This window comes from Narcine bancroftii, chromosome 1 (genome assembly GCF_036971445.1).
Source record: "Narcine bancroftii isolate sNarBan1 chromosome 1, sNarBan1.hap1, whole genome shotgun sequence".
NCBI classification, from domain to species: domain Eukaryota; kingdom Metazoa; phylum Chordata; class Chondrichthyes; order Torpediniformes; family Narcinidae; genus Narcine; species Narcine bancroftii.
In genome coordinates this window covers 425,139,988-425,154,455 of record NC_091469.1, presented here as the reverse complement: position 1 = coordinate 425,154,455, position 14,468 = coordinate 425,139,988, and the positions used below count along the sequence as shown (strand labels likewise).

General features: G+C 38.0%; 1 protein-coding gene across 7 annotated transcripts in view; it reads left to right on the top strand.

Moving 5' to 3' along the window:
- Positions 1–14,468, top strand: part of LOC138751634 (adenylate cyclase type 2-like) — a 650,763-nt gene that overhangs the window by 512,878 nt on the left and 123,417 nt on the right. For all 7 annotated transcript variants that reach the window (XR_011350095.1, XM_069914176.1, XM_069914177.1 and 4 more), the window contains one exon: positions 6,556–6,688. Coding sequence is in view for 6 of the 7 variants with exons in the window: in XM_069914176.1 (XP_069770277.1) it covers positions 6,556–6,688 (133 nt within the window). In the remaining variant the exon portion in view is untranslated. The remainder of the gene's footprint in view (positions 1–6,555; positions 6,689–14,468) is intronic.

Below are 14,468 nucleotides of genomic sequence, written 5' to 3'. Positions count from 1 at the left end.
GCAAGCAGTAAACAAGATATTTATGCTGTTATAAAATCTGTTTTGAAAAGTTGTCAGGATTACTCATTTTTCAAATACAATAGGTAGACCTGAAACATTAATGAAAATTTTAAATCTGTGTCAAAATTATAACTTATGAAACATATTTGAAAAATAAGCTATTATTTATCCTTGTCCTCACTAAAGTATGTTTTTGGCTTTGAATGTGATTTTAGTTTGGCAGGTACTTTCATGCATGCTAGTCCTGGCAATCTTCTGCTTCCAGGCACTATGTCAGATATAAACATAAGCTAATGAGCCATACTTGTAATAAATTTTCTAAGGATCCATGAGAAATACAATGTTTATTGTTGATTCATGTATCGAGATGTATTTCTTCAGTTGAAGTTAAACTAATTTAATTGTTATTATCCCAATGCAGAAGCTGATTTCAAACTCATCTGGTACTGTCCTTTCAGGAGTTTATCAGTTAGAGATGAAGACAGCGACTTCCCAAGGGGAATGTGCCTTGATAGGCATGCCTTTGGCACCTCCCTTCCCTTGTAATAGAAAAGCCCTGTTTCTACCTTCTGGACAAAAACTATGTCCTCTTTCACCCTTTTTTAAATCACCTTAGCCAGAAATTTAAAAGATGTGCAATTTTCTTAACTTCCCCTCACTGGTCTACATCAGTGTCGTCAATTTTGTATTCTGCTGGGCCCTAAACCAGCCAGCTAACACAGAGGTCCTTATATTGTAGCCTGGAAAATAGATCAGCTGCTGATTTCTAGTGCATCTGGTTTTCTGCAATTTGTAATGTCCCACCTTATCGATACAGGACTAAGGGTAGAGAACAAGCAAAATCCCAGTGAGGTAGAAAAGTGAAGCCATTGGATCACTTTCTAGGAAGATAAAGAGAAATATTATAGCAATCTCTACTGCGCTTACTGTGAAAATTGCTATATGTTAATGGATGGATTCTTCAAGTTCAATTTTGTTTATTTCATCTGACTGAACATAGACATAGGAACATAAAAACATAGGAAGTAGGAAGAGGAGTAGGCCAAAAATGGCCCATCGAGCCTGCTCCGCCATTCAATACGATCATGGCTGATCTAATTTATGATCTAACTCCACCTACCTGCCTTCTCCCCATATCCCCTAATTCCTCTATCATGTAAACATTTATCTAACCGAATATTAAATATGTTTAATTCTTCTTTGGCTTGGCTTCGCGGACGAAGATTTATGGAGGGGGTAAAAAGTCCACGTCAGCTGCAGGCTCGTTTGTGGCTGACCAGTCCGATGCGGGACAGGCAGACACGATTGCAGCGGTTGCAAGGGAAAATTGGTTGGTTGGGGTTGGGTGTTGGGTTTTTCCTCCTTTGCCTTTTGTCAGTGAGGTGGGCTCTGCGGTCTTCTTCAAAGGAGGCTGCTGCCCGCCAAACTGTGAGGCGCCAAGATGCACGGTTTGAGGCGTTATCAGCCCACTGGCGGTGGTCAATGTGGCAGGCACCAAGAGATTTCTTTAGGCAGTCCTTGTACCTTTTCTTTGGTGCACCTCTGTCACGGTGGCCAGTGGAGAGCTCGCCATATAATACGATCTTGGGAAGGCGATGGTCCTCCATTCTGGAGACGTGACCCAAGGCAGCCTCAACCACTTCCCTGGTTAGAGAATTCCAAACATTCACTACTCTGTATGTGTTTCTCCAGACCACAATGCACACCATTCACACACAATACACAGTTCATAATAATCAGATGTATATATAAAGATGAAGTTTAAAATAAATATAAATAAATATTTTGGAATTATTCACTCTGTTACAGGAAACTGTTCATCATTCTCACAAGCTACAGGAAGAAGTTATTTCCCAAACTGGCAGACCTGATTTTAATGTTCCCATGTCCCCTTCTTGATTGCACTAGGTCAAAGATAATGTGTGCTGTCTCCTCAATAATTCTTTGAGCCCTATTTAAGCAGCACATCCACTGAACTTCATCAGAGGATAAGGAAAGCCCAGTGATCTTCTCGGCCATTTTGAATTTTAATTGAACATACATAATATACTTCAATCTTTTTTAGATCTTTTGACATTATAAAGGTCATATTGACTTTGTTGAAGATTCCAGAATAACTATTTTAATATATTAACTTTATTTAATTAACATTCACAAGGATATTGATATCACACACCAATATTTTCAATCTGCCAAATCATTTCTATTTTTCTGACACCTGCTAGTGGTAATTTTAATCAATATTGATTTTACATTTTTGAAGTACAGTGAACTTTCATTTTGCTAAAGGGATAAACAAATAAATTGTTGGATATGCACAAATAACGAAAAACATGATTGCAAGTAAGAACCACTATTAAAAGAGCAGGGAAATTCTGCATTTTACGTATAAAAGCATTCAGTACAAAAGGAAAGAGGTATGATGAATCTCGCAAGGCATTTGTATATCAGTACGCAGATTTAGGTAACCTTTATTATCAAGAGGATCCACAGAACAAATTAAACAGAAATTAGCAAGATTTAAAGTAAGGAAATGAATGTTAAGCATTTTAGCTGCATTCACTGGAAGAGCAATGATTTAGAATTATTTAATCTATTCATAATAATGAAAGTATTTACAAAAGTAAGCAGTAAAACTTATTTACATTGATAATTAATTGCAGCCTGGAAACAAAATATGGCTTTTTAGAATATCAAATATTTTTTCTGCAGGTACCAATGGCAACTGAGTCAATTAAGAGTCAGTTGTATAGATACACTAGTGAAAAATTAGAAACATAGGAAGTAGGAACAGGAGTAGGCCAAAAATAGCCCATTGAGCCTGCTCCGCCATTCAATACGATCATGGCTGATCTAATTTATGACCTAACTCCACCTACCTGCCTTCTCCCCATATCCCCTAATTCCTCTATCATGAAACGAGCAGAATAGCATCAATGATATTGACGTTGGTTTTGTCTCAGTGCAAATACAGCATTGGCATGCTGGAACGAATAACCTCGATATCCTTGCAAAATCCAAACATTTCAACTGCAGAACAACAGCAGAAGATCCTAGCACTTAACGTGGAATTAAAAAGCAAAAGGCAGCAGGTGCCGGAAATCTGAAATACAAACAAAATATTTAGATACTCCATAATATTTGTGAAGCGAAAGAGAGCTAATCTTTTAGGTCTATGATTTTTCATTGGAATTAGGAGAAGAAAATGTCACATACGCTGAAGAGAGGTGGAGGGTTAGAGAGAACAAAGGGAATGTGTGTGTTTGGAGGTGGGGGGATCAAAGGGAAACTGAATAACATAAGGGCTCGTGGTGCTGGCCAAGAGATGATGGTGCTGACTGACAAAGAAGGACCTGTTAAAAAAGATTAATTTTTGAAGGACATAATACATTTTTATAGTCATTTTGTTTCCTTACAGAAGAAAGAATATATTTGGTGTGAAATGAAAAGTTGAGATCCACGAAGCAAGCTGTATATATTTATGTAATTTATTTCTTATACTTTTCTTCTTTATAAAGATAAATTAGTAAGGCAGAATAGCCAAAGAATTCAATTGCATAACAGTTTTGTCCGTGCCTAAAATAAAGCTTTCTATAAATCTTATTACATCATACTATAAAGTTGACTTGGAACTTTCTGGAGATTTAACCTGGCATACCTGACTTGAGTTAGTGCATGATATGACTAAGCCATGTCATTCAGGAAAGACCATCATCCTACCTTGGATTGGGTCTCTAATAAGTACCGGTAAGTCTTGGTTACCTTTGGTTTCTCATAACCGCTCTGCCCACCCATATGAATCTAGCCCCTTCCCCCTATCCATCCTCCCATCTGAGACCTGATCAAATGTTTTGTCCATAAGCACAATGATTCATACGGTTCACCTAAACAACACTCAAGTCACATTTCAGAGTTGATTACTTCAATTTCCTCACCCCTGGAGCTGATCTACCTTTAGTCCTGGGTAAGACATTTGCAAGGTGCAAGGTAGAGTCGATGACCTTTAATGTGCCATTGCAATGCCTATTGCACCAGAATTTCAAGTCATATATTTTCAATTTTACATTTTATGCAGTTATAAAATAATTATTAAAAATTTGGGCTTTGAATTTCCTCTGACTTTTCCTTCACTGCATCATTTTTTTGACTTAAATTTTATTGAATTCTTAAAAAAGGTTTCTCCAAATACTTGAGTCAGTGTTAAAGTTATGTAAAACATAAACTTATCCATCAAATAGAAACAAACATGGCAACAAAAATATCAATATAATAACCATATTTATTTATTTCTTGTTTATTTATTTAGCCCTCTAATAACAGAAGAAACACTGCTCTTCATTAATATGCTTCACCACAGCATCCACCACTATTTCCCCTCTCCCCCCCACCTCCCCCCCCCCCCCAACCAGGAAACCCATTTTATTGTATAGAGTCTAATTTATCAAACTGTTTGTAAGACATGTTCAAACGCTGCCAGTTTGGTCATTTCTGAGGCCCATTCCTGAGATGATGGTTTCCCCCCCCCCCCCCCCCAAATTCTTCCAACCTCTATGTATAATTGGTCTTCCTACCATTATACTTGCCTAAATCCAATTTTAAGAGTATTTATCCCCAAGTTACCTAAGTGTGTCTCCCAAGACAGAGAGTCTAGGGCTCAAAGAAATTTGAATACATGAAACTTCACCAATATACTTATGTATCATAATCCAAAATTTTTGAATTCTGGATTACGAGCCCAGAGGACCCCAAAACCCAAGACAAATGGTTACTTAAACAAAATTTTATCTTTAAACATGAAAAGAGAATCACTCTTTAACTTATTAAGATTGGCTTAACTAATCTAACTTAACCCCCTTTTAATTCTAAGCACACGTGCCTGAAATGTGTGTGTAAGTTCAGAAAAGTTCTTTGGTTCACAGTCCAATTTTACTTCTCATTCCTTCAAGTTCACTGGTTGCAGACAATTATTATATTGTGCACAGAATTTAACATTTATAAAGTTCACCAGGCTTTGGTGCTTGAAAGGTAAGTTAGCACTCAGGAAGGTTCTTGTCAGTTTTCAGAGAGAGATTTGTTGTATGATGGACACACAGCCACTTCAATGTCTTGCTGAAGAAACTTGCCCCCTCAGGGTTCTCCAGATGATAACCTCTTTCTTTCAGGTCACCACAGAGTTCCTTCTTGTTTTCTTATTTCAAGTGAAACATTAGACTGCCAGTCCTCTCCTCTTGCATGAACCACAAGGGCTTTGAGCAGACTGAACTAAGCACTCACAACCCGTCTTCCAAATGGGGTTTTCCACAAGCTTGCCAGCTTGTCCTGTTCCAGTCCCAGCTGCTGGTACTGTCTGTAACACTGTAGAACTGATATGTGTGTGTGTGTGATGTGTGTGTGTGTGCGTGTGTGTGTGTGTGTGTGTGTGAGTGTCTCTCTCTTTCTCTCTCACACACACACACACACACAGACACACACACACAGACACACACACACACACACACACACACAGAAAACCTGTTTGACTCTCTCTGTTTGAAAAAAAACCACATGACCCTCTTAGAACAACAAGTATCCCTCCAGACTGTCTGTGGCTCCGACAAGCTCTTTCATTTGTTACCTTTTTGTAAAAGTCTCTTGGGCACTCTCAAAAGGTTTTGCAAAGGCTCTGAGGGCCTGACATGTCTAGCATTAGCAGAGCTCCAGTATTTTAAATAAGATCTGTTTTAAAGTGTTTGTATGTGACCTACACTAACAAACACTGCCCCAATTTATCTCCTAAAAACAATTATATTCTGTCACAGCCGGATAAGGAAATCAATGAGAGGTATAATGCAGATTTAAAATAAAAGCAAATAAATGTGTTTAAATGCAATGACTTTTATTTTAGAGGCTAATGTGTTGGTTATTTTGAATTGCAGGCTTCAAAAATGAAAGTTTTTTTGTTGTTATTGACTGGTGAGCAAGCACATAGACAATTTCTGCTCTTTTGTCGCACCTTAAGTGATGGACGTCCTCAATTTAACAATTCATTTGCAACATTCTCTCAGTTGTACACTGAAGTTTCAGTCTGGATTATAAACATCGGTCCAGCAATGGAATTTAATAGATAAACTCTTGCTTCAGCTAAGTGTGTATTGACAGACTCGTAGTGATATCAGGGTGTGAGGAGATCAAGATCAGGGATTACACAAAATTAAAATTCAAGAGTGTGTTATCTGACATGATGATTTAGCAGAACAGCTGAAGAACAAATTACCTATTGGTCTTTCTCCCTTTCAAGATCAACAATTTCAACCTGCTTCAATTATCAATAAGTAGTTCCATAACTTCTTGATTCTAAAATGTGGAATTGAACTTTATCCAATTAATATTGGCATTGCTTTTAGATCCTTGGCATTCTGATGTGTCTGAGACAATAACACCAAAAATTCATTCTTGTGACCTATGCATATTTCAATTGCTAAGTTTGAACTACCATGCAGTTTTCACTCTTTACATTTACCTTTGCATACTAAATAATTTTATTTATTTTTTACTTCTTATTTTTCATTGTGCTAGTCGTGTGCATATCACATCAATCACACTGGAGCATTTGAATGGTGTTTATAAAGTGGAGGAAGGTAATGGACATATCAGAGATCCCTACCTCAAGGAACATAACATCAGGACCCACCTGGTGATCAACCCAAAGGTTGGTATAATTAATTAATCTCTCCTCACCACCTTTATTATAAATCTTTAAAGTGGCAGCAAATAAAGAATAACCTAGGATCATTCATGATGACAAGCCTCCAGCAACATGGTCCTCAAAATCTTATCTCAATGTTAGTAATTCTGTTTGAATCTAAAACCTGAAATTTCATGAATAATTGGTTATAGCATTGTTGCCTTTTTGATTAATAGCTCCAATATTAAAATAAATTGGATACTGTTAATAATTGCAAGTTAATTTAGAGCATGATATTATTCCATTTTTCCACACTTCCACCCAAAAATAAACTTTTTAAACTAATCATATTGATGAATTATCAGACACACAATCTAAATTAGATAGAAGGGAACTTTCCAGAAAGTGTTTGATAAGGTGCCACATAAAAGACTTGTCCATAATATAAAGATGTAGAGAGTAGGGGATAAAGGATTGGTTAACTAATAGAAAGCAGAGAGTTGGGACACATGGGTGTTTTTCTAGTTGTCAATCAGTTGTCAGCGCTGTGACACAGGGGTAGGTAATGGGCCCACAACTGTTCACAATATACATTAAAGATCTGGATGAGGGGTCGGGGTGTAATGGATCTAAGTTTGTCAACAACACTAAATGGAATAGAAAAGCAAATTATGCCAAGGATACAGAGAGTCTGGAGAGAGATATAGATAAGTTAAGTGAATGGGCAATAGTCTGACAAATGGAGTACAATGTTGGGAAATGTGTCATTATTCACTTTGGAAGGAAAAATTGAAGATCAGATTATTACTTAAATGGCAAGCAATTACAGCATCTTTCTTTGGATTGGCTTCACAGATGAAGATTTATGGAGGGGTATGTCCACGTCTGCTGCAGGCTCGTTGGTGACTGACAAGTCTGATGCGGGACAGGCAGGCACGGTTGCAGCGGTTGCAAGGGAAAATTGGTTGGTTGGGGTTGGGTGTTGGGTTTTCCTCCTTTGTCTTTTGTCAGTGAGGTGGGCTCTGTGGTCTTCTTCAAAGGAGGTTGCTGCCCGCCGAACTGTGAGGCGCCAAGATGCACGGTTGGAGGTGATATCAGCCCACTGGCGGTGGTCAATGTGGCAGGCACCAAGAGATTTCTTTAGGCAGTCCTTGTACCTCTTCTTTGGTGCACCTCTGCCTCGGTGGCCAATGGAGAGCTCACCATAGAACACGATCTTGGGAAGACGATGGTCCTCCATTCTGGAGACGTTTCCCACCCAGTGCAGTTGGATTTTCAGCAGCATGGATTCGATGCTTGCGGACTCTGCCAGCTTGATTACTTCGATGTTGGGGAATGTTGAAGATGGAGCGGAGACAGCGCTGATTGAAGTGTTCTAGGAGCCATAGGTGATGCCGGTAGAGGACCCATGATTTGGAGCCGAACAGGAGCATGGGTATAACAATGGCTCTGTACACGCTGATCTTTGTGTGTTTCTTCAGGTGGTTGTTTTTCCAGATGCTTTTGTGTAGTCTTCCAGAGGCGCTATTTGCCTTGGCGAGTCTGTTGTCTATCTCTTTACAGCATACTGTGATGCAAAAGGACATGGGAGTGCTGGTGAAATGGGTTATCAAGAAGACAAATGGAATGTTGGCCTTCATTGCAAGAGGAGTTGATGAGGCTGCATTTGGAGTACTTCACAGAGTTCTGGTCTCTTTACTCAAGGAAGTATATACTGGCCTTGAAGACAGTGCAGAGGAGATTCATTTGATTGATTCCAGAGATGAGGGTGTTAGCCTATCAGGAGAGATTGAATCGACTGGCATTGTACTTGCTAGAATTCAGAAGAATGAGAGGGGATCTTGTAAAGATATATAAAATTATAAAGGGAATAGATAAGATAGAGATCAGTCAGTTTTTACTACTGAAAGATGTGATGAGAACTAGAGGGCATAGCCTCAAAATTCAGGGTTGTAGATTTAGGATAGAGATGTGGAGAGACTTCTTTTCCCTGAAAGTGGTGAATCTATGGAATTCTCTATACATGGAAGCAGTGGAACCTATCTCAGTAAACATATTTGAGACAAGATTGGATAGATTTTTTCCATAGTAGGGGAAATTAAGGGTTATGTTGATAAACTGAACATCAGATCACCCATGATCATATTGAATGGTGGAACAGGCTTGATGGGCCAAATGGCCTACTCCTGTTTCTATTTCTTATTTTGTTATGTTGGAAATATGATATCAGAACATATAAATTATATTTATTGATCCAAAAATAATTTAAATGGTGCAGATGGAACTAAAGGGGAGAGGTAAATGAATCATTTTTATATCTCTGTCATTAATTTACTTCTATGGGGTTGAGAATTCAGACTTAAACAGTTTATTTTCCAGAAACATTATTCAATATTAATTAGAAATTGGCACAGTATTACCAACTTATTCACTTCCAGATGCAGTCGTCTTAACTTTTTCACCTAGATTTCATGTCAAAATAAAGAACATAGAACATGTGGCTGTGCAGCACAGGGATAGGACCTTTAGCTTACAATCTCTTTGCCATTCATGATGGCAAATTAAAATAATCATATCAGCCTGTTTACAGAATATATCCCATCATTCCCTGCCTATTCATTAGTATATTAAAATGCCTCTTAAACATTAATTATCCACAATGATCTTCTAAAACAAAGGACCAACATTAGCTATTCTCCAGTCCTCTGGAATTTCACCCATGACTAGTCCTTCAAAGTCCACTATGAAGGCCACAGCAATTTCCTCTTTGCCTTTTCTCAATAACCTGTGATCAATCCCATAAGGCCAAGGGGAACTATCACTCTTCAGAGATCAATTGCCTCCTCCTTCTCCTTGATAGCAACATCCCCCTCCTTGATCTCCCTATCCTCCAAGCAGAGAAAGTTCATATCATTGGAATCTGCCCAATAAAATTTTCATTGAGGATTACAAAGAATATGTTGTGCAGGAACATTTACCTTTCACTCCTGGCTTTGTCGATTTAGCCACATATACCAGTATCTTTAGGTTAAAGGCAAAAAAAAATCAAGTCTTATAGTGAGGTCAAACATTTGAATTTAAACATATGACTGTCGATATCATTCTCTGTTTGGGGAAGAAACTTTCATTTTGGAAGAAAGAAATGGATTTAAAAAAGATGGTTTCCTGAAAGAAAAACAAAATGGTCCAGACATTTTTTACAGGAATTTGACACAGAATACACAAAGATTACTATGGATACTGAGCAAGCTTGCATTTTATTGAAATGGCAGGGTTACCTTGAGAAGAAGAATGTCTGGGGAATTGAATGCCTCAGAAGAATGAGCCTTATTATTTATTCATTGGCTTCTCTCATTCTAGACTTGGCTGCTCAATGCATTCATTATGTCTTCTATTCTAATCTGTCCTTAAAAAAATATAGTTATGCAACTGCACCATGAATGTCAGTTTAATTTTCAGATATTTCAATTGTAAATCTATTGATTGTATTTTATTTTGCATTCTGTTGTATTTTTTTCACTGTTTTTGTTATGTATTACTGAGGGCTTGACTTAAAATCCTTTGACAACCAGATATAAGATGGTATTGTCCATGAGGAAAAATCAAACTACACTTATGCTCTCTTAAATTTAGAGGAATGAGGGACAAACTTAAAATATATCTAATCCTATTGGCAAGGATAGATTCCACAATAATGTTCCTCCTGAAGTCAGGTTAATAATCTCAAAATAATGGATCAGCTATTCACCATAGAGATAAGAGGAAATTTTATCACCCATGAAATTTCTACCCAAAACATATTGTTGTTCATTCAGTTTAGTCCAATGCTGGCAAGAAAAAAAAAGCCATGATTTTATTAACTGACAAAACTGGTGTAAGGAAAGAACAGCCTATTCTGCATCCATTTCTTATTTTCACTACAACATAAATCTATGCCACTGAGTTACTGACTTCCCTTCAAGGGGAATACATTTTAATTTTTTTTTACCTTATCTGGGTCTCAGAATTTTTATTTGCATCATTGAACATCTACTCAGGTCTACTTCATTCCAAAGTAAACAACGTTGTTCTAGCAACATTTCCCCCTAACTAAACGTTTCCATCTCCAACAATGTCCTTACAAATCTTCTCTGTATCCTTTCCATTGTTATTGCATCCTTCCTGCAGTGAGGTGACTGAAATGTGCACGGTGACCTAAACAATATTTTTTTCCAGTTATTGAATAACATCCCTGATCTGTGTTCTCTGTCTCACCCAATAAAGAAAATTTCCTGTGTATTGTCTTGCCACCTTTACTTCCTGATTGATGTGTTGTGTCAGTGATGATCGGTGTTTTGAAGATATTCACACAAATATCCCACATCCCTCTAAGCAGCTCAGTATTTGACCAATTATTATATATTTCCTTACCTTGTTTGGCATCCCTGCACAAGTTACTTGAGATTTCTCTGGATTTAATTTAACTTGATACTTTTCCACCTATCTGACCTGTCCCTTTGAAGCCGATATTTTTCTTCTTTGTTATTGACCACACAACCAGTGGTCTGCCAATGTCTTATTTATTACTCCTTGATTTATTTCTAGATCAACTTGCCTTCAAACAGCCTTCCAGTCATCAAACCTCCTATCAACCTTTTTGCTGTCTGGCACTGAGTCGGTGTTAAAATACATGGGTTTAAATACCATGGATTTAATAGGTCTAGCCAATCTGCAATAATTATCTTAGTAAAAGCCGTTTCACCTCGTGTAGATACTCGTATAAAAGTCAAAATTTCTAGACTTTTTTTAACGTTAAATTTATTGGATAGACTATTACATCATACTAGAATCCAAAATTTGTATCAGTAACAAAGGTCCAAATAATCTCTAAACAAATAAAGAACAGAAGCACAATGAATTAAAGTAATAATAAAGCATCTGCTCATCAAAACACACATCCTACCAAATGATAAAAAAAGAGTAGAAGACGAAAGTCTGGAGACACCATGATTAAAGTAAAACCACAAAGGGTTGGGGAGTAGAAAGAAAAGGAGGAAATGTGGATTGACTAGGGGAGGTGTGAGAGAGTTGGCGTGGATGCAAGAATGGAGAAGGTTGGGACTGTGGTAAGGATCTGCATTGTCAGAGGCATCAGGCATCTGCGTCAAAGGTGTCGGGAGCTCCGACCTGCAGGCAGCCAGCCCCGAGATGAGAGATTAGGGTCAACTTTTACAAATAGAAAATAACAGATTTTTTTGGCCAAAAATAGGGAAGGTTGTCTTTTACATGAAGTTGACTATTACTTGAGTATATATGGTATATTACACCATTATTGACCTCCTTATAACTCAAGTTAAAATTATAGACATTAATCAAACCTGAGGTACATTAATATATGCCCAATATTTCATTTTGATTAATCTGTGCAAAACAGAAATGTGGGGGATGTTTCGGGACTACTTGCATGGTATTCTGGATAGGTTTTTCCCACTGAAATAGGGTGAAATGGTGAATAAAGGAGCTATGGTTAACAAGAGGTGGAATGGAAAATTAAGAAGGAAGCATAAATAAAGTTTTGGGAACCAAAGGTAAGGGCTCATTAAAGTTATATAGGAGCCATGAAGGCACTTAAGCAACTTAGAAGAGCTTGAAGGGGTCATGAGAAGGCCTTGGCAAGGGAATTAAGAAAAACCCTAAGATGTTCTACACAAACATGAAGAACAGAATGATGATCAGAGAGAGGAGAGGACTGATTATGAATAAAAGGTAGGGGACATGTGCCTGCAGGTGGGAAGGCAGGGGAGGTCATAAATGAATACTTCAGTGTTCACTAGGGAGGGGAACATTGATGAATGTGAGGTAAGTGCAGAACAGCCTACTGTGCATGTTGAGGTTAATAAAGAGAAAGTGCTGGTTTTTCTTAAATATATTCTGGTAGATAGGTTCCTGTGACCAGATGGTATACACCCCAGATTACTATAAAAAGTAAGGGAAGAGATTGCTGGAGTATTGCCAATGATCTTTGAGCCCTCCCTTGCCACAGGAAAAGTAATAGAAGATTGAAGAATGGCAAATGTTATCTCCTTATTTAAGAAAGGTAAGTGGGAGAATCCTGGAAATTATAGATTAGGGTTGAGAAAACTGTTGGAGTCTTACAAGCTTAATTAAGTTTTTCGAGGAAGTGACAAAAAGAATTGATGATGGTAGGTTGGTGGATGTGGTGTACATGGATTCTAGTAAGATGTTTGACAAGGCCCCAATGATAGGCTCATTCAGACCGTCATGAGGCATGGGATTTATGGAGCCATTATTGCTGGGATTTAGAAATGACTTCCCTGCAGAAGGTGGTATAGAAGAATATTTTCTTCTTGGAGATTGGTGAATAGTGAGACCCCTGCTCATTGTGATTTTATGGATGGTTTGCAGATGGGACATAGAATTGTGGTGACCCATATATTCCTTTAAAAAAATACTAATCCCTCTCTACCCCATAACCCTCTATTTTTCTTCCATCTGTGTGCCTGTCTAAGAGTCTCTTAAATGCCCCTAATGTTTCAGTCTCTACCACCACCTCCAGGACCCACAACTCTCTGTGTAAAAAAAAAACTTACCCCTGATGTCTCCCCTAAACTTCCCTCCCTTCACTTTGTACACATGTTCTCGGGTGTTTGCTATTCCTGCCCTGGGAAAACAGTGCTGGCTGTCCACCCTATCTATGCCTCTCATAATCTTGTAGACCTCTATTAAGTCTTTTCTCATCCTTCTATGCTCCAAGAGGAAAGTCCCAGCTCTGCTAACCTTGCCTCATAAAATTTATTTTTCAATCCAGGTAACATCCTGGTAAATCTCCTCTGCACTCTCTCCATAGCTTCCACATCTTTCTTATAATGAGGTGACCATGAAGATTTGAGGTGTTGTGAATAGTGTAAAAGTTTGTTGTATTGTACAATAGGGACAGGATACAAATTTGGGTAAATTAGTGACAGTTGGTGTTCAACCCTGATCAGTATGAAGTGATGCACTTTGGAATATCAAAAAATATTCAAGATTCTTAACAGTGTGGAGGAACAAAGGGGCCTTGTGGTCCAAGTCCATCGATCCCTCAAGGTTGCTGCACACGTTGATCAGGTAGTTAAGGAGGTGTATGTATGGTGAATTGGCCTTCACAAATGGGGGATTGAGTTCAAGAGGCAAATAGTAATAGAGGGATCATTTGAAAATCCAATCTAACTCTGGTTAGACCACACTTGGACTATTCCATTCAGTTCTGGTCACCTCATTAGAGGAAGGATGTGAAAATTTTAGAGAGAATGCAGAGGAAATTTACTAGGATGTTTCCTGGACTAGAGAACATGCAATGAAGCAAGGCTGACAGACCTAGAGCTTTTCCCCTTTGAGTGATTGATAATGGACAAGAGATGATATAATAGAGGTACTGAATATATGATTATGAGAGGCATAGATAGGGTAGATAGCCAGTACCCTTTTCCTGCAGTGAAAATAGCAAGGAGAGTAGAGGAAAGTTGAGGAGAGATGTCAGAGGAAAATAGTTTTACACAGAGAGTAGTGGATTCCTGGAATGCATTGACAGGGGTGGTGAGGAGGCTAGTACAATAGGGATATTTAAAAGACTCTTCAATGGGAACATGGATGTAAGAAAAATAGTGGGTTATAGGTGTGAGCTAGGGAAGGATTGGATGGTTGTTGGGTAGGTTTTAAAAGGTTAGCATAAAAAGGTGGGCTGAAGGGCCTGTATTATGCTATTATGTTCTACGTTCTTTTATACATAAAATTAATTGTCTTTCTGAATTTATTTCAGTAATAT